Raw genomic sequence first — 15511 nt, forward strand, 5'->3', positions numbered from 1 at the left:
AGTACACAGCTACCGATGCCATTGACGTTTTATTTGACTACCTCAAATCACTCCGCGAACCCCTAGTGTCAAGCGACCTCAGCTGCAAACTTCCTTCTCTGTACAACTACATACAGAAGCACTATATGCCCTCCGATCTGGCTGTGCTGCAAGCCTATGGCATATGTTTGGCAAGAATGCCAGAGAGCAGTCGTCAGCTGTTGTTGATCCTCGTTGCTTTTTTGGCAAATCAAATCGGCTGCGCTGAGAAAGTGCTCCATGATGATGACAGTGAGTTCTACAACGACGCTGCGAGTCGATGGAGCTCCGTCCTTTCCCATCCTCTGGACTATCGAACCGCTACTTTCACGCTACTTATCGTTAATGCGGGTTACTTCCTCAGTCGTGCAAACGGAAGGCCACCAAGTCCTGCCGAGTGGGACAAATATGTCAAAGCAAGAGCAGCGTTCATCAAGAAGAAAGAGACTGACAACTTGCTACGGAAGGTTGTTCAACCAAGTGTAGTAGAGTCAGTGGTTATACCAAAACAGCAGACCACCGATATGACTGCGTCTAGCATTTTGGAGGAGAAGCTGCAAGAGCAAGAAAGCAACAGCACGCATGAGTGGGAGCATAAACATTTAGACTGCCAACATGAGAGCGGCAGTGGTGACAGATCAAAACGTATGGACCACCCAGTCGTGGAAAATGCTGATTCAGAAGGTGACCAGAGAACTGCGATTTGGCCTGTGATGAATGATGAGGTTGCTCTGAATGAGAAAAAGAAGTCACCAGAGCAAGCCTGGGCATGGGAGCCTGTCAGTCTGGCAGACACAGACTCAGCTCATGAAATCCCAAAAGTGGAGGAACCAGAAGACGAGCTTCATCATCTTAGAGCATCAATCCTGGATCCAACACCGATACGGCCGCAGCCGCCTGAGCCATTTATGGAGCCAATCATTAAGCCAGAGATGCAGCCAGAACCGACTTTTGTCGTTGAATCTCTACCTTACCAGGAGGCGAGTGAGCCACGGCACAATGACTGGCAAGCGGGCAAGCAAGATACCTTAGGACAGGAATGTTCTGTAAAGTCTCCTCCACAGACCCCCAAAGAGTCACTAGCTACTGTGCATGCCGGTGAGAATGACTGGCGTCAGTTCCTCGATGGCGTCAGTTTGCCGCCTACACCAAAGCTTCAAACAAAATTGCCGCGTGCAAGACTCCCAAGACTCGATATCACCCCTGCAGATGATGCAGTCATTGTGGAAACCCCACTCGACGAGCCCTCACAACAAGAACGACTCACTCCCGTCGAGCCACCGCTTGAGCCCCACCACGCAGGTGATGCCGGAACAGCAGAGAGCCCGACTCTGAGGAAGAGCCGCCATCGAAAGTCTGGGGGTAGCTGGATCTCTTTCGCGAACGAAGGTCGACCTCGAAGTGCAGCGGGTGAATCCGTGAAGAGTGAGAGAAGACGGAGCAAGGATGACAAAGAAGCGCAGGCTCCGCAACAACATGGAGAGCATAGCAAGAAGCAGCATAGGAAGTCGAACAGTTGGTTGGGTAAGCCCGAGAAAGGCTTCCGTGAGTGGTTCCACAGTACAAAGAAATGAAGGTCCATTGCAGTGTGTACAAAATGTTTCCGCAGAGTCGGGTGGAATGCAGCTCACTCTTGTGTTCGATGTACATAGCTAGACCAAATCACGCATACTCGCTCTTCCTTTCTTGGTGAAATTTTAAAGCGACCCCTACACAAAATTTTACTGCTTTTATAAAACATTCGTTTCAACAGTACTTCCACATACGACCATAGGACGTTGAAAACAAGGCTTCCCGTTCGCTCAGCCCTATTTAAGCAACGTACCGGTGGATTAGTACTCAGGTGGGTGACCACTGGGGAATCCCCACTGTTGTATGTAACGGATTCCTTTTTGCTGCTGTTGTGGTCATGCTGTATGATGAAGTCTGTGTTTGAGTGGTTTTCATGTGATATGTGCACACAGTGGCATCCTGTCTGATTGGGGCTAGCGTGGTCGTACCTGCTCCCAATTAGATTGCTACTGTCCGACAAAGTGCTGTTAATGATGCGCTCTTGCCCTTCTTTTGTAGCTTCTCCTCGCGAATGATGAGTGTACACAGTATATGTCGTAATTTGGTACCAGAAATGTCGACCCTGGCGGCTGGTTATCACTGCATCTGTTACTGGTGTAGGCAGGTATCTAGGTGCACTAAAGTCCTAGACTTGCCCCAAGCGGGGTATGATCCCTTCCCCATGCTGAGAGAACTGCCAGAACGTACGTTTAGTACGACTCCCACGTTGTAGGGCTGGAAAGCGATGTTTATTGTGCCACCTTCGTGATTACTGATCACGCAAACGCACTAGGAAGATCCCCGTATCGCGGTATCGCAAAGGCGATCATCCGAGGGGTAAATCGACAGTTTCGAACTCGAGTTACCGGATAAGGCATGTTGGAGCGCAAGGCGCATTGTGTACCAAGATCTGGCGCTGGAAACCTTGGAACTGTGCAACAACGGTGCTGTGGGGTACTCGGTGTGGGGTTCTCTGATGACGGATCCGGCTAGTCAGCCCAGGTTGCTGCAAGGCTTGCGGGTGATCAGTACACGTCGGGCAGCCTTGCTGGCGCTTGAAGCGTGTGCAGTACGCAAGCTACTTTGCTAACAGGATCAGGAGACAGAAAGAGACGTCAAGCACGGCTGCGACGTGCCATCTCGCTCTGACCGCTGTCAGAACCAGTTGCTAGCACCAGATCGACCCTTCGTTCCTAGCGCGCTTGTATCTCCGACAAGATCACCCGTGCGACTGCTTGCCACGTGCTCCCGAGCTGCAAGGGCCCCGTTGCCAGAAGAAATTCGACGATGGCTGCCCTGACCATAATGATCTAAGGAAGTGCGCGGCTAGTAGGACTTGATGACAGTGAAGTTTGTTCGTCTTGCTGGAATGGCGACGCGCGAGACTCGAATGTACTGTCTGGACGCTTATCTCGAAGCGGGGTTGGAAGTTGTGGAATCTTGCTTGTGTGTGCACTCAGGCGTGATGAGAGCTGAAGGCACTGCCCACGTGCAATTTTCCGTCTCTCTCCATGTTTGGGCGCCGTGCGTTATGTGCAATGTGTGGTGCAATGAGGGACGGTCCAGAGCTCCTGTCTGCGATAGGCTATTTTGATCCTCAGCTCGGTTCTAAAAGTTCCGCCTGAGCGTGCATTGCAGATAACCTTCGATATGAAGGTTATGATGTTCTACGACTGTAGCTTGCAAGACGATTGTAGACTATAACTCCCGCGCTCACACGATATGGACCGTTTGGAAGCGTATTCATTACACGGCAGTTGTTCTAACGCCGATCTTACTCACTATAGACGATTAGCTTAAACGCTCAATGTCATCAGAACTGTTCACGCTGTAATCGTCCTCTATAGAATTGGGAAATCTAAGATGTAATCATGACATTCCAGCATTTCAACATCCTAGAATCTAGCACTACAGTATAAGTCACAAGTCGTGCGGTCCACCTGAGAATCCAACTTCACCCTCCAGCCTCGACACACTGTTACTCGCCCGAGGAACGGTCTATGCCCAGAAATAGTACGAGCCCAAAGGTAGATACGGATTCAGAGTTATTTGACCACATAGTAAGTTCAGTAACCATCCAGCAGTCCCCTAGCCTTAGTCTCAGTCCCGGTCTGCTCACTATTCCCTACGCAGGTGAGTAAAAAGCCTCAGCATAACTCAATTTCTCTAAATTCTGCGATACGAGCACACGAAAAGCAACTCAATAGCGTGCCGACTATCGATTGACAATATGTTGAGATACGAAGGAAGACCTACGATACCCCAATCAACCCTACCCCATCACCCCGCACCAAGCTTTCAATCGCGCCTTGGCAAAGGCTTCTTTGAGCGACTGACATTCGCCAAGAGACGCTTAGCATGCCTTGGTCTCTGTTAGCTCCGCCGGTGGCGCCGGACCATCAACGTGACCGTCTTCGTTATTGGCGGAGATAGTGATTGCGGGGTGAACACCGGCGGAGACGTCATGAGCATGCGAGTATACGATAGGGTACGGCGAATCAGGCCTCGCCGTGCCGGTGGAAATGCGCAATTGAGGACAGTGCACCCGCGATATGGGAGATGTTTAAAGAAAGGCAGCTCCGCATTACGGCGTCTCTGCTCATCCTGACGAACACCTCATTATCTTCGTTCGAGGCATTCCCAATCTCTGTTACTGAGGCCCTTTGACTGCAATTCCGGTATGGCAGACGACAAGTCTGGCGCTGAGCAGCACGAGTATGTTGTCGAGAAGATGAGCATTGGTCGCTATGCTGCGACCCGCGTGACGACGCTCAAGCCCGCCATGGACAAAGTTGGAAATCCAATTACCCTCCTACGACTACTCAATCTCCAGCAGTGGATGTTTTTTCTCGTCGCATTCTTCGCGTGGACGTGGGACGCATTCGATTTTTTCACTGTGTCGCTTACAGTGGAAGATCTTGCGGAAACCTTTCACAAAACCAAGAAAGGTGGGGTTTTATCTCGTTGTGTGTGAACAGAGCTGAATCGCATAGACATTACCTGGGGCATCACCCTCGTGCTGATGCTGCGGTCGGTCGGCAGTATCATATTTGGTCTGGCGGCTGATCGCTACGGTCGGAAATGGCCCTTCATCATCAACAACCTCCTCTTCATTGTATTGGAACTGGGCACGGGATTTTGCACGACTTATGAGCAGTTCCTCGGTGTGAGAGCTCTGTTCGGCATCGCCATGGGCGGCCTCTACGGCAACGCTACCGCGACCGGTATGTATCGTCTCCTGTCTCTCCCATCCCTACTGACAGCTCTAGCCCTTGAAGACTGCCCCGAGGCAGCGCGTGGTATCATCTCCGGTATGCTACAGCAGGGCTACGCATTCGGCTACCTGCTCGCAACCGTATTCGCGCGCGCCTTCGTCAATACCGTCGGCCACAGCTGGCGGCCGTTGTTCTGGTTCGGCGCCGGCCCACCGGTCCTCATCATCATATTCCGCCTGTGCCTCCCCGAGACTCAAGCGTACCAAGAGCGCCAGCGTATCCGTGAGGAGCAGCCCAATGCCGCCAAGATGTTCGTGCAGGAGGGCAAGCACGCGCTCAAGCAGCACTGGCTACTCCTTATCTACATGGTCCTGCTGATGGCCGGCTTCAACTTCATGTCCCACGGCTCGCAGGATCTGTATCCGACAATGCTCAGCAATCAGTACAACTTCACCCCGAACCAAGTCACTATCACCCAAGTCGTTGCTAACCTGGGTGCCATGACTGGTGGTACGCTTGTCGGCTACTGTTCCTCCATCTTTGGCCGCCGTCTGAGCATCATCACCATGTGTGTCCTCGGCGCCGCACTCCTGTACCCCTACACATTCACGCACACCACTGCCGTCGCCGGTGCCGCCTTCGCCCAGCAGTTCTGTGTCCAGGGTGCATGGGGCGTGATCCCAATCCACCTGATGGAACTGTCACCCGGATCGTTCCGCACGTTTGTCGTCGGCACGAGTTACCAGCTGGGCAACCTGGTGTCGTCAGCGAGTGCGACCATTGAAGCGCAGATCGGCGAACGTTTTCCGCTACCGCCCCGCGGCGCCGTGAGTCGCTACCGATACGGTTTGGTGATTTGCATCTTCATGGGTGCCGTGTATGCGTATGTCATTCTGCTGACGCTGGTCGGACCAGAGTACCGCGGCCGCGCGTTCGATGTCGCGGCGGACGAGGATGTGGGCGCGGTGATGGGCGGAGATGAGAAGATGAGGGAGAATAGTTATGAGGTTGAGCGCAGTGAGGTGCGCGTCTGAGTGTGTTAGCTAGGAGCTGTGGACGTTGGCGCTTTTGCGTTTGCAAGATCAGTTGTTTCCGCCTGCATTTCTCCCAGTCCTACGATGCTTGGCGAATCCCTCTAGCTACAGCATGATGCAGACACGAAGAATAGTTGTAACGTAATAACAACTGCAAGTGAGAGAATGAGGCTATCCAGATCCGCAGGCAGTCGCGATGGAGAAGCCGTACACCTCACGTAGTTCTCCTTTCTAGGGCCAAAATCAAGCCCTCAGCCTCGTTGCTTTTTCATCATCTCCCGGTTCTCGGAACCAACAACAACCCACTTCGAGATATGCGACATACTCTCGAAAGCATCGCCATCCGCGTTACCTGTTTTTGTAATGCAAGGTGCCAGCACTAGCTCAACTTTCAGGCCCGCATGTGCCTCCTGAAATTCCATCGGCGTTTCAAAGATCCTTGGGTCAAGCGTCGTCATCATATCGACGGACCAACGCTGAACAACGAACAATGCTCTGGACTTGTTCAACTCTCGGTCCAACTCGACCGCTTTTCGGATGATATCCTCGAGGTCGATCCAGACAGCTTTGTTGTTTTGAACGTACGGAGCCAATGTTTGTTGCCAGCTCCTCAGTAACATGTTAATGTTGATATCCACTGCAGCTTCTTCGTCGCGTTCAGAAAGTAGAATGGCACTCTTGGCCTTCCATTGACTGAAAGCTTTCACATCTGTCAATCGCAAAGCCTCCGTCTGTAAAAGTGATGGGATCACATTTGGTTCAGCTATGTTTAGTCAGCTACACCGTAGCGTGAATTTGCGACGATGTGACCGCAAGATATGTATGCAGATTGACTTACCAGGCTGTAAGGTAAGATACATAGAACGCATTCCCTGATTGCAGCTACCTGCCCACCACATTCCCTGCTCGGGACCGACACTCAGGATTGTGTCCACAAGCATCTTCATAAGTAAGCTTCTCAATAGTAGAGGTTGGCTTCTTTTAAGACGCAGATACAATTCGGGTGCCATGGTTATGGAACGCAGATGAACCACATCTGAGTCTGAAAGACTTTTGTTCAGGTCCGTAGCACAGTAAGTACTTGCCCAACTTGAAACGTCAAAGATAAGCTCTTGATACTGTCCCAGTATAGCTGCATCGTCCACCTTATAATTTGCATTCTGGAGCTGAGCTCTACCAAGCGCAACTGTGGCTTGGTTCCAGCCGTGTCGGAGTTTTGCATTTTCAGCTTGCAAATCTTCCGCTTTCAATTGGCTCTTCTTTAGTGACAACTCGAGGTCGTGTAAACAACCTTCAAGCTGTTGCAACTGGGTATTTCTCTCAGCTATGTCGTGTTCCAGCTGTTCACCACGATCCATGAATTGTGTCATCAACCTGAAAAGATCCTCACGCGCGACTTTGGAATCTGTCGTTGCCGTAGTGAGCGCTCGCTGTTGAGAGATAGTACCGTCTTTCACAAATCCTTCTCGCGTAGATGCCTGGAGGTTTTGTGTCGCTGATTTCGTCATGCATAGCTGATTCTCGGGTTGTTTGCCTGTGTTCGCACCGACGATCGGGCGTGGAGGATATTGCGGAGTATATCTTGGGCTTGCAGATGCGTTCGTAGACCCCGTCCTCCTTATCGAAGCGCCCGATCCAACTTGATTTTCTTCCTTTCTTAATTCGAGGCGCCGATCCGGCTCTGGATTCGCGTCTGCAATATGGTCTTTTCTTTGGCTTGCCTTCGCTGAGTCTGTCTTCCTGTTGGAAGATAACTTACCGGACTCAGTCGTCCCCTTGATCCGGTGACCGAAGTGCTTAAATGTATCCATGATACTGGTAAAAGGGTTTCAGGAAGGGCTGAATTCTTCTCGCCAAAGGATGGGCGTGACTTTAAGGGCCACGACTGCGCCCGGCCTTGGCGGAGCGAAGGGGCAGCCAGGATCATTTGAGTTGCCTTAGCCGCCTGCTTTTAGAACCTTGTCACTGGTGTACCGCGTCAGTCTAGATTCTTTTGATTGCGCGCACCACTTATGCAGTAATCGTTAGAAGCTATGTCTAAACTATCAGCCTACCTTGGCAGGTGTCACTCATCCACAACCAAGCCCAAAGATGATTTTGGACTTTGCCTGACTCGAATGAACAATATGTATAGATAATCACTGTATGTAGCATGTCTGATCGAAAAGTTTTACCCTCAAACGCTCGTCTAAATTATTATATGACTCCAACCAGTGGCAAAATAACGTTCACTGTCATAGTTAAGGCCACTCCTAGGACTGTACCGAAGATTGAAAGCTTGCTCATCATCCTGTCTCGCTTGCGTTGGCCTTCGATCTTTTCTGAAATCGTTTCACCAGGCCTAGACTGTAACCTTTTGCGCTGCTCAACCAGAGATCCCCGTTGCTGTTCCAGTTCCTTGACCTCCGAGCGGCTACGTCCCACGCCTAAATTGCCTCTCTTGCTTAGATCTCGAAGCTTCTGCTCGGATTTCTCAATTGCGACCTCAATCTGAGGGACCATGAGTTTTCCAGCTTCCGTCTGGTCAAGTTGTCTTCCTTCATCCACCAGCTGCTCCTGGATCTCCAACACAATATCCGGCTTACGCTGTAGTCTATGCACAAGTGCAGATGCCATAGACTGAGTCCCATCAAACTTCCGGATTTTTGAACCACGACTTTCCATTGCATCCCAAAACTCTCTTCGGAGCTCACGCTCTCGCTCCATGCCTTTTCCTTGATCTTTGAGTTCGCTCCACATGGTTGTCAAGAGGACCACATTCTCCAGATTTCTATCTCCACACAGGCGCGTGAACATCTCCAGGTATCTCCGAGCTGAACCTGACATTTTGTTGTCCGTAATCCGGTGCATGTAGATAATGCCCTTGAGTGGAATACCGAGCTTGTATTGAGCACAGAGAAATTCGACAATTTGCTCCAAGATCTCGGAATCAGACCGCTGCGTATCGTCGAAGCCAGGTGTGTCTACGAGAGCGACGACATCACTACCAACAGCTACCTGGACAATCTGGCAGTCACTCGTCTCTATCATTATTCAGCTTAGAAATTTAAGCAGGCTTGAGTTGTGAAGACTGACCAGATCGTACGCCATGCCCTTCCACAACAGAGCCTTTCGCCAACTTGTTGATAAAGTAGCTTTTGCCCGAACCTGTCACACCCATGACCAAAATCATACTGCGTTCGAGTTCATGATTTGATAGAGCCATAATAGACTGAAAGCTTCACGAATGATGCATCTGTTCTAGCTGTCAACTTCTTAGGGTGGATAGAAACAGAAACTCTAAGATGAGTTCAAAACGTTTCCGTCCTTCTCAGTCTACTGCTTCGGTTCATGCAACGATTTATTGGTGGCTGTATTGACCGCATAAGGCCCAGTATTGTTTCCGCGGCTTATTGGGCTAGGAAGCGCTTGACCATTCATATATGGAAGTGCACACCCTCAATTCTAATAAGAAGACCCACTTAAGTTCTAGTCTACCATGTAATTGGTCTGATATTTCGCTTGTTGTAAGATTGTGCAGCAAGGCTGAGACTCTGCTCAACTGAAGGATCGGGGCGGGCGAGGCTGACAAATAGCAGCGTTTTCCCGGAGCCTCAGCAACAGATAACCCCTGGAGAAGGCTTAGAATTGGAATGTGGTTGGATTTTGGTAGGATCCTGCATCGTATAGCGCATATTGCCGCAGATTTAGAAGCCTTGCATGAGCCGAGAAAAGCGTGTGATTGCGTGCGGCCTCCAATCCTCCATTCTCCACTATACACCTAGGTACTTCTCACGCCTCGTCTTTTCTGGATGTAAGAATGGGATTTTTCAAGGACATCTCATTTCGAAGCAAGAGTAAATCGACGCAGGGCGTAGCTAGCAGCACTGTAGTCCGCCATGATTTCCCACCTGCGCCGGAGCCTCAAATCCCCAAGATCAAGATGAGACCGCCTCTAGTGCCACCTCCGCCCCAATCATCAGGGGCAAGCTATTATTTAGGATCAAATTCAGAGGACTCCGAGTCCGATCCCGGTAGCATCATCATCGGTATCGATTTTGGCACAACGTAAGTCAAAGATCGTCGTCTTAACCACGACACACAGGCTAAAAGGCGAGCAAGGTACTGACTATGTAATAGTTATTCCGGCGTAGCTTGGAGCTATTCCAAGGAGACTGACGATATTCATATCATAACAGACTGGGACTCAAGTGAGTACGAGAGCTCTGATAAGGGCAAGGCTCCGACTCGGCTCTCATACAAACACGAACCTGGCAGTAGAGGAACCCGCAACCCCCAGGTGACATGGGGATATGGCGTTGAAGATGATGATGAAGCCGTCGAGTGGTTCAAACTGCTGCTCCTTGAAGAATCGGACATGGACGACAAGCAGAAGACGTCTCCTCAAATCCAGAAGGCGAAAAGACTTCTACAAAAAGCGAACAAGACCGCTGTACAAGCGGTTGGCGATTATCTTCGCCTTCTTTGGGCCCACACCATTACGAACATAAAAAAACAAGCTGGGGAAGACTTTCTTCGAGGCCTTCCCTTAAAGGTGGTGTGCACCGTCCCAGCGATCTGGAGAAACAAGGCCATCAGCAAGATGAGAGAAGCCGCCAAACATGCTGGTATACTGGAGCGTCGTACGGGCGGAGAAACGAAGTTGTTCTTTGTTTCTGAGCCAGAGGCTGCTGCGCTTGCCACCTTCAATGATCTCTCCAAACGTCCAAATCTTCACGTAGGAGACACACTTGTTATTTGCGATGCGGGAGGCGGTACTGTCGATCTCATAAGCTACAAGATAACCCAGACGAAGCCCATGAAGCTCGCAGAGTGTGTTGAAGGCTCGGGAAAGCTATGTGGTGCTGTCTTTCTGGACCAGGAGTTCGAAGCTTTCATGAAGCAGACGATCACTTCAGCTTGGGATGTACCAAGCCCCGTTCTAAAGGCCTTCATGAACCAGTATTGGGAGAATGGCATCAAACGGGGGTTTAGCGGCAAGCCTCGTAGTTGGAAACTCAGCTTACCTTTCGAGTGTATAGAGCGAGGTGCTCCACCTCAGATCAATCTTGAACAGTGAGTGGCCTTCACAGCCCAGTATTGTTGGCTGACACATACTAGTGGATACGTACTGGACATCTTTGAGGATGTCACAACACAAATTCGCGCACTAGTTAATGAGCAGATACGCGCGGTCGAGGAAAAAGAAGGCCGGTTACCAAAGGTATTTATCATCTTGATTAAGATGTTTCATACATACTGATAGATTGTTAGGCAGTGATACTTGTGGGTGGCTTTGGAAGCTGCAAATATCTGCACAACGTTCTCGAAACGGAAAATGCGCATCGCGGGATTGACGTCTACCAATCCAAAGGTAACAAACCGTAGGTACCATACACAACCAACATCCGTTAATATGCTGAGACTGTTTAGATGGACTGCAATCTGCCGGGGTGCGGTGCTCAAAGGATTCGGACCGTTGTCTGAGTCTGGTCCCATCGTGGAGACTCGAATTTCTCGTTGCAACTACGGGTTAGTGTTTAGGGACTTCTTTGACCCAGATAAGCATAGTCAGTGTGATTGGTTCCTGGATGAGGTTACAGGAGAACCAATGGCACGTGCTCAGTTGAGATGGTACCTAACAAGAGTACGTGTCGTCATGGCGTGCATCCAAAATTGCTAATGAGCGTCTAGGGTACCAGTGTACGGGAGACTGAGCCAGTTTTACTCTCATGGTATCGCGATATTCCAGCAGAGCAGTATCACAAAGGTTATTCGTTGGTGTCGTGTATTAGTACTTGCGACGATCACGTCCCACCAACCCGGCGGACAAGCTCTGTTCGTGAGGGCTTGGAGATCAAATCAGACTCTCCCATAGACGTATCCAGTCTGAAGGTCTTTAAAGGGATCGACGGCAGGTCCTGGCGGAAGGTCAGCTTCGGCATAGAAATGAAGGTTATCGGCACTGCTCTCGAGTTTGCATTGATATACGACGGCAAGCGCATCGGGTCGAGTGAAGTCGAGGCGAAAGTAGACATCTAGCATTGAATTGGTCATTCTTTTCGCTGAAGGGAACATTTCCAAGGACGACTCAAGGTGATGTTGTCATGCTTATTTGGCGGAAGGAGGCAGGTTCGGCATAGCAAGCGGTGCACGTGCCCGGGCCGAGATTGCCCCGCTGTCACTGTGATGAAAACACTGTCTCGCATCCACGCCATGCCACTCGAGACGTCATTATCACGGCTGAGTGCTGAGATGAGTAACAAGAAATCGTGGGGCCACAGTAGTGGCAGACCCTTATTCTGTCACAGCCCGCTGGATCGTACAGAGAATTCGATACGCCTGGTCAGAGTGTTGTCCGATCTCAGCACTGACGGACTAGTTCGGTGCAGTATACATCATGCGAGGTTGTCGCCAGGTGCAGCAGACGGCGTGACGGATATCACGGGCGTTCCGCGACTTCACGCTCAATGTGGTAGCGAGCCAACGCCCTACGCCTGCTTGTCCTATACCTGGGGCAGCCCAGGAGATGAAACCGGTATACTACTGAATGGAAACTTCATTTTGGTGCGCAAAAATCTCAGCGCATTCTTGGATATTGCCAGGTCACAGCTTGGCTATTGTTTTCTCTGGATTGATGCACTCTGTATCGATCAAGCCAATGCAGCAGAGAGAGACCATCAGGTGCAGCAGATGGGTACTATTTTTGCCAAAGCGAAGATGCTCATAACGTGGCTGGGATGTGAACCAGGTTTGCAACGACTTTTGCACCTTCTTGGACAGGAACATGGCCAGACAGAGTGGACGATCTGCAAAGACTTCTATCAGCGCGAGCATCGCAGGACTACTGTACAGCATTACGTTTCATTGACGTCTGGCTTGCCTGCAACCGTTACACCAACCGAATCACTACAGAAAGAAGAACTGTTCGCGTTGTATGTCGGTCTTGTCGATCATGGATATTGGAGACGAGCCTGGGTCACCCAAGAAATCATGTTGGCTAAAGCTATGTTTACCGTCGCAGGTAACGCAATAATCGACTACCCATCGCTCGTCGATGCCACTCGAGCCTTCGCTCACGTCCACCCGCAAAGTCATTTCGAGCAATTTGCGCGGCTTATGCTGGTGCAGAGGAACTACTTCAAGCACAAAGAGTTGGCAACAGGAAGAGTGATGATCAGTGACAGTTGGATGAACAATTGGGGACTCATCAACTTGTTGCATCACTTCGAAGACAAATGCTGCACCATCAGGCGAGACATGGTCTATTCAGTCTTGTCGCTATCTCGCGAGGCTGAGGCACTCAAGGTCAATTATCAGTCACCAACGTCGGAGGTCATGTGGCAGGTAATGAATATATGCAAAGACTCAGTGTGCCTCTGCACGGCGGCAGTCCTTGTTCGAGCTTTAGGACCAGGTTCATTTGATGATATGGAACCTCGACTACAGTCCCGTCTCCCTTTTGTACACGTCGCAATGCTGGGACACAGACCTGAACACGCGAGCTCTCTTGCAAGATGTCCCTTTTGTGACAATGGACTCCAAATTGCTGAGCGCTCAGGAGTTGAGCAGATATTCTGCCTGTTATCAGCCTGTAAAGACTCAGAGGGTCACATTTACCAGGAGCGCACTATGGATGGCCGTCAATTTCTATCGCTAGAATCGTCCAGTGAGCGCACACCAAGATCTCTGGGTAACATCGGTGAGGACATTGAAGTTACACATGACAATAGCAGTCACGTCCACCTGTTGAAAATCTCGTTACCTTCCTTGCTGAGAATTGTCGGAGGATCACAGTGGGGCCGCACACTCAAACAGCGATTTTGCGGAAATCTGTGGCCACACAGAGACACTCCGACCCTAGAGCGGCTCAGTCTTTGCACTTCATAGCAAGACCCTCATATTACCGGATCGGGTTCAATGCCCTACAGTAGTTTGCGATGGTTCTCTTGGCGTGAATCCTGACTCCAAAAGAGCGGGTACTGGTTCAATTTGCTCCGGTGCTGGCTCCATCGGCTGCATCGTTCCGCCCAGTACCTCAATCTGCACGGCCGAACACCATTCACGACAAAACAATTAGAACTCTACGATTAACTGCGCGTTGTGACACCCAAACTCATCTCCCTACACATTTCAACACTCTCAAGAGCGAATCATAATGATCCCAAGTGGCAAAAGCCGCAGCTGTACCTTCGTCAAAGCTGTGGCGCAGCCCAACCATTGGGTCGATTGGAGTGCGAAAGCGCCACGTCTCCATCCTTCTCATCGCGAATACTATCTCATATCAGCTGCTTCTGTTGAGCTGGATGCTATTGCTTACGGTATGGGGCTGATATCAAGCTGCGGCACCACGATTGATGCCAGGATAATTGCGTTTCTCCTAAGGAAACATTTGTTGGTAGACTTCATCACAAAGGAGTGGATGCTTTGGGCTTTTTACGCCGATGACCTGACAAAACAAATGCGAGGCACGTTGGTGGGGCTGTGCACGGCGTCCAATGTACAGGATCTGGAGAATTTCACCTTGAGTGTGAATCCCTCAGCCTGCTGGCATGTGACCGGACATTCGCTTCGAGCTTGTATAATAGTTGTCCCGTCAACAAGCCACCAAAGCAAAACCAGTTGAGCTGGCTGTGTGATTAACTGCGGCCGGATGACCAGTGCGAAGCCATGGTATCAGTCCTTTGCAGATGTCGTCGGGAACTCTGACTGGTGCTGAAATACGACAAGGCGGCGGTTGACGGTCTTCGAAACATCGGCCACGCGAGGGAGCATGCACAAGTACAGAGTAAGCCGTAGCCGAGGGGTGCCGAGACAATCGGTCAGACGACCAAGTTGAAGCGAATCTGCATGCAACGCTCCCAATGTTTTTCTCCTCAATACATGCGTCTTGCCTAGCCGAGCAAACTCGGACACCTGTCCCGCCTCAAAACGCCGACGCTATTGTCCCTAATTATGATCTTGTCCTTTGGAAAGACGGGATGAGATCCTTGTGCACAGGGAACCTCCTGGAATCATTTATATTTCACGCGCACTAAGTATTGATAGTGTGCATGCACCAGTGTTGAGTCCACTCCCACTGGATTGGCCGATGCCGATGCTGAAGGGGACTTTCCAGTGCTCGAGACGAAGAGAGCAAGGTGGAGTAAGGCAATGCAGGCCTGTCCTTGACTAGAGGGAGGTTTTCCCTTTGAGGCATCGCGAAACGACTACCCAAGGAGGGCGCCAACGGGATGATGATCTAACGGTCCAGGTCGACGTTCATCGGTAGGGGCTTGACATCCGTACTAGCAACGGGCCGCTGGCGCAAGCACTCATAGCCTGACATGGATCCTGACTTTGACAGGCACGGGCATGTCCGGGCCGCTTGAAAATCCCTTTTGCCGTCGGTATTGTCTTACCCTTTACTCAAAAAAAAAAAGACAGCAGCAAACTGTCATCTGGACAATACACTTGTGGGTTTGATGTTGCGTAGGAGCCGAGCTCCTGTCGGAGCTCATGCAGACCATGCTTGGCCCATGTGCAACTACCATGAAGGATCTACCGTATGGTCAAAAAGGGAACGCCTGCTTTCACTCGTAAGGTACACCTTGTACAGTTCGTTCGTATGGCGGCCTAGATTCTGATCGGCCCGATGGCATGCATGCTGCCGTTTGACCATCAGAGCGACTGGCGTCCTCATGTCTAGAACGGGAGTACCTAGACATATTCTAT

The 15511-nt window shown here is 50.6% G+C and overlaps 6 protein-coding genes across 6 annotated transcripts; 4 read left to right on the plus strand and 2 right to left on the minus strand.

Annotated features, from left to right (window-relative positions):
• Nucleotides 1–200: 200 nt before the first annotated feature.
• On the plus strand, nucleotides 201–1807 carry C7974DRAFT_394923 (uncharacterized protein). The gene has a single exon (XM_046141931.1). The coding sequence runs from the start codon at nucleotides 543–545 to the stop codon at nucleotides 1590–1592; it is 1050 nt and encodes a 349-aa protein (XP_045997413.1). The 5' UTR covers nucleotides 201–542; the 3' UTR covers nucleotides 1593–1807.
• Nucleotides 1808–4085: 2278 nt separating this feature from the next.
• On the plus strand, nucleotides 4086–6019 carry C7974DRAFT_190526 (sugar transporter family protein). The gene is made up of 3 exons (XM_046136588.1): nucleotides 4086–4517; nucleotides 4563–4793; nucleotides 4839–6019. Exons 1-3 carry the CDS (start codon nucleotides 4250–4252, stop codon nucleotides 5816–5818), a joined length of 1479 nt encoding a protein of 492 aa, XP_045997414.1. The 5' UTR covers nucleotides 4086–4249; the 3' UTR covers nucleotides 5819–6019.
• Nucleotides 5944–7835, minus strand: C7974DRAFT_190544 (uncharacterized protein). Its single transcript, XM_046136589.1, has 2 exons — nucleotides 6657–7835; nucleotides 5944–6581 (listed from the first exon to the last, which is right to left on the minus strand). Exons 1-2 carry the CDS (start codon nucleotides 7627–7629, stop codon nucleotides 6070–6072), a joined length of 1485 nt encoding a protein of 494 aa, XP_045997415.1. The 5' UTR covers nucleotides 7630–7835; the 3' UTR covers nucleotides 5944–6069.
• Nucleotides 7836–7957: 122 nt separating this feature from the next.
• C7974DRAFT_394930 (P-loop containing nucleoside triphosphate hydrolase protein) lies at nucleotides 7958–9200 on the minus strand. The gene is made up of 2 exons (XM_046141932.1): nucleotides 8894–9200; nucleotides 7958–8841 (listed from the first exon to the last, which is right to left on the minus strand). The coding sequence occupies exons 1-2, from the start codon at nucleotides 9021–9023 to the stop codon at nucleotides 8015–8017; spliced, it is 957 nt and encodes a 318-aa protein (XP_045997416.1). The 5' UTR covers nucleotides 9024–9200; the 3' UTR covers nucleotides 7958–8014.
• A 268-nt stretch (nucleotides 9201–9468) lies between these two features.
• On the plus strand, nucleotides 9469–11902 carry C7974DRAFT_394938 (uncharacterized protein). Its single transcript, XM_046141933.1, has 6 exons — nucleotides 9469–9865; nucleotides 9938–10873; nucleotides 10919–11021; nucleotides 11072–11181; nucleotides 11231–11444; nucleotides 11492–11902. Exons 1-6 carry the CDS (start codon nucleotides 9618–9620, stop codon nucleotides 11837–11839), a joined length of 1959 nt encoding a protein of 652 aa, XP_045997417.1. The 5' UTR covers nucleotides 9469–9617; the 3' UTR covers nucleotides 11840–11902.
• A 114-nt stretch (nucleotides 11903–12016) lies between these two features.
• Nucleotides 12017–13945, plus strand: C7974DRAFT_190597 (heterokaryon incompatibility protein-domain-containing protein). Its single transcript, XM_046136590.1, has one exon. It carries the CDS (start codon nucleotides 12053–12055, stop codon nucleotides 13685–13687), a length of 1635 nt encoding a protein of 544 aa, XP_045997418.1. The 5' UTR covers nucleotides 12017–12052; the 3' UTR covers nucleotides 13688–13945.
• Nucleotides 13946–15511: the final 1566 nt, after the last annotated feature.

The sequence above is a fragment of the Boeremia exigua genome (assembly GCF_020726555.1).
Source record: "Boeremia exigua strain MPI-SDFR-AT-0100 chromosome Unknown C7974scaffold_6, whole genome shotgun sequence".
NCBI classification, from domain to species: domain Eukaryota; kingdom Fungi; phylum Ascomycota; class Dothideomycetes; order Pleosporales; family Didymellaceae; genus Boeremia; species Boeremia exigua.

Coding starts and splice junctions, on each gene's coding strand:
- C7974DRAFT_394923 (XM_046141931.1), top strand. CDS start 543: ATGACTGCGTCTAGCATTTTGGAGGAGAAGCTGCAAGAGCAAGAAAGC.
- C7974DRAFT_190526 (XM_046136588.1), top strand. CDS start 4,250: ATGGCAGACGACAAGTCTGGCGCTGAGCAGCACGAGTATGTTGTCGAG. Junction 4,518..4,562: donor CTTTCACAAAACCAAGAAAG/GTGGGGTTTTAT, acceptor TGAATCGCATAG/ACATTACCTGGGGCATCACC. Junction 4,794..4,838: donor CGGCAACGCTACCGCGACCG/GTATGTATCGTC, acceptor TGACAGCTCTAG/CCCTTGAAGACTGCCCCGAG.
- C7974DRAFT_190544 (XM_046136589.1), bottom strand. CDS start 7,629: ATGGATACATTTAAGCACTTCGGTCACCGGATCAAGGGGACGACTGAG. Junction 6,582..6,656: donor GTATCTTACCTTACAGCCTG/GTAAGTCAATCT, acceptor GACTAAACATAG/CTGAACCAAATGTGATCCCA.
- C7974DRAFT_394930 (XM_046141932.1), bottom strand. CDS start 9,023: ATGGCTCTATCAAATCATGAACTCGAACGCAGTATGATTTTGGTCATG. Junction 8,842..8,893: donor AGGGCATGGCGTACGATCTG/GTCAGTCTTCAC, acceptor GAATAATGATAG/AGACGAGTGACTGCCAGATT.
- C7974DRAFT_394938 (XM_046141933.1), top strand. CDS start 9,618: ATGGGATTTTTCAAGGACATCTCATTTCGAAGCAAGAGTAAATCGACG. Junction 10,874..10,918: donor CCTCAGATCAATCTTGAACA/GTGAGTGGCCTT, acceptor GACACATACTAG/TGGATACGTACTGGACATCT. Junction 11,022..11,071: donor AAGAAGGCCGGTTACCAAAG/GTATTTATCATC, acceptor ATAGATTGTTAG/GCAGTGATACTTGTGGGTGG.
- C7974DRAFT_190597 (XM_046136590.1), top strand. CDS start 12,053: ATGAGTAACAAGAAATCGTGGGGCCACAGTAGTGGCAGACCCTTATTC.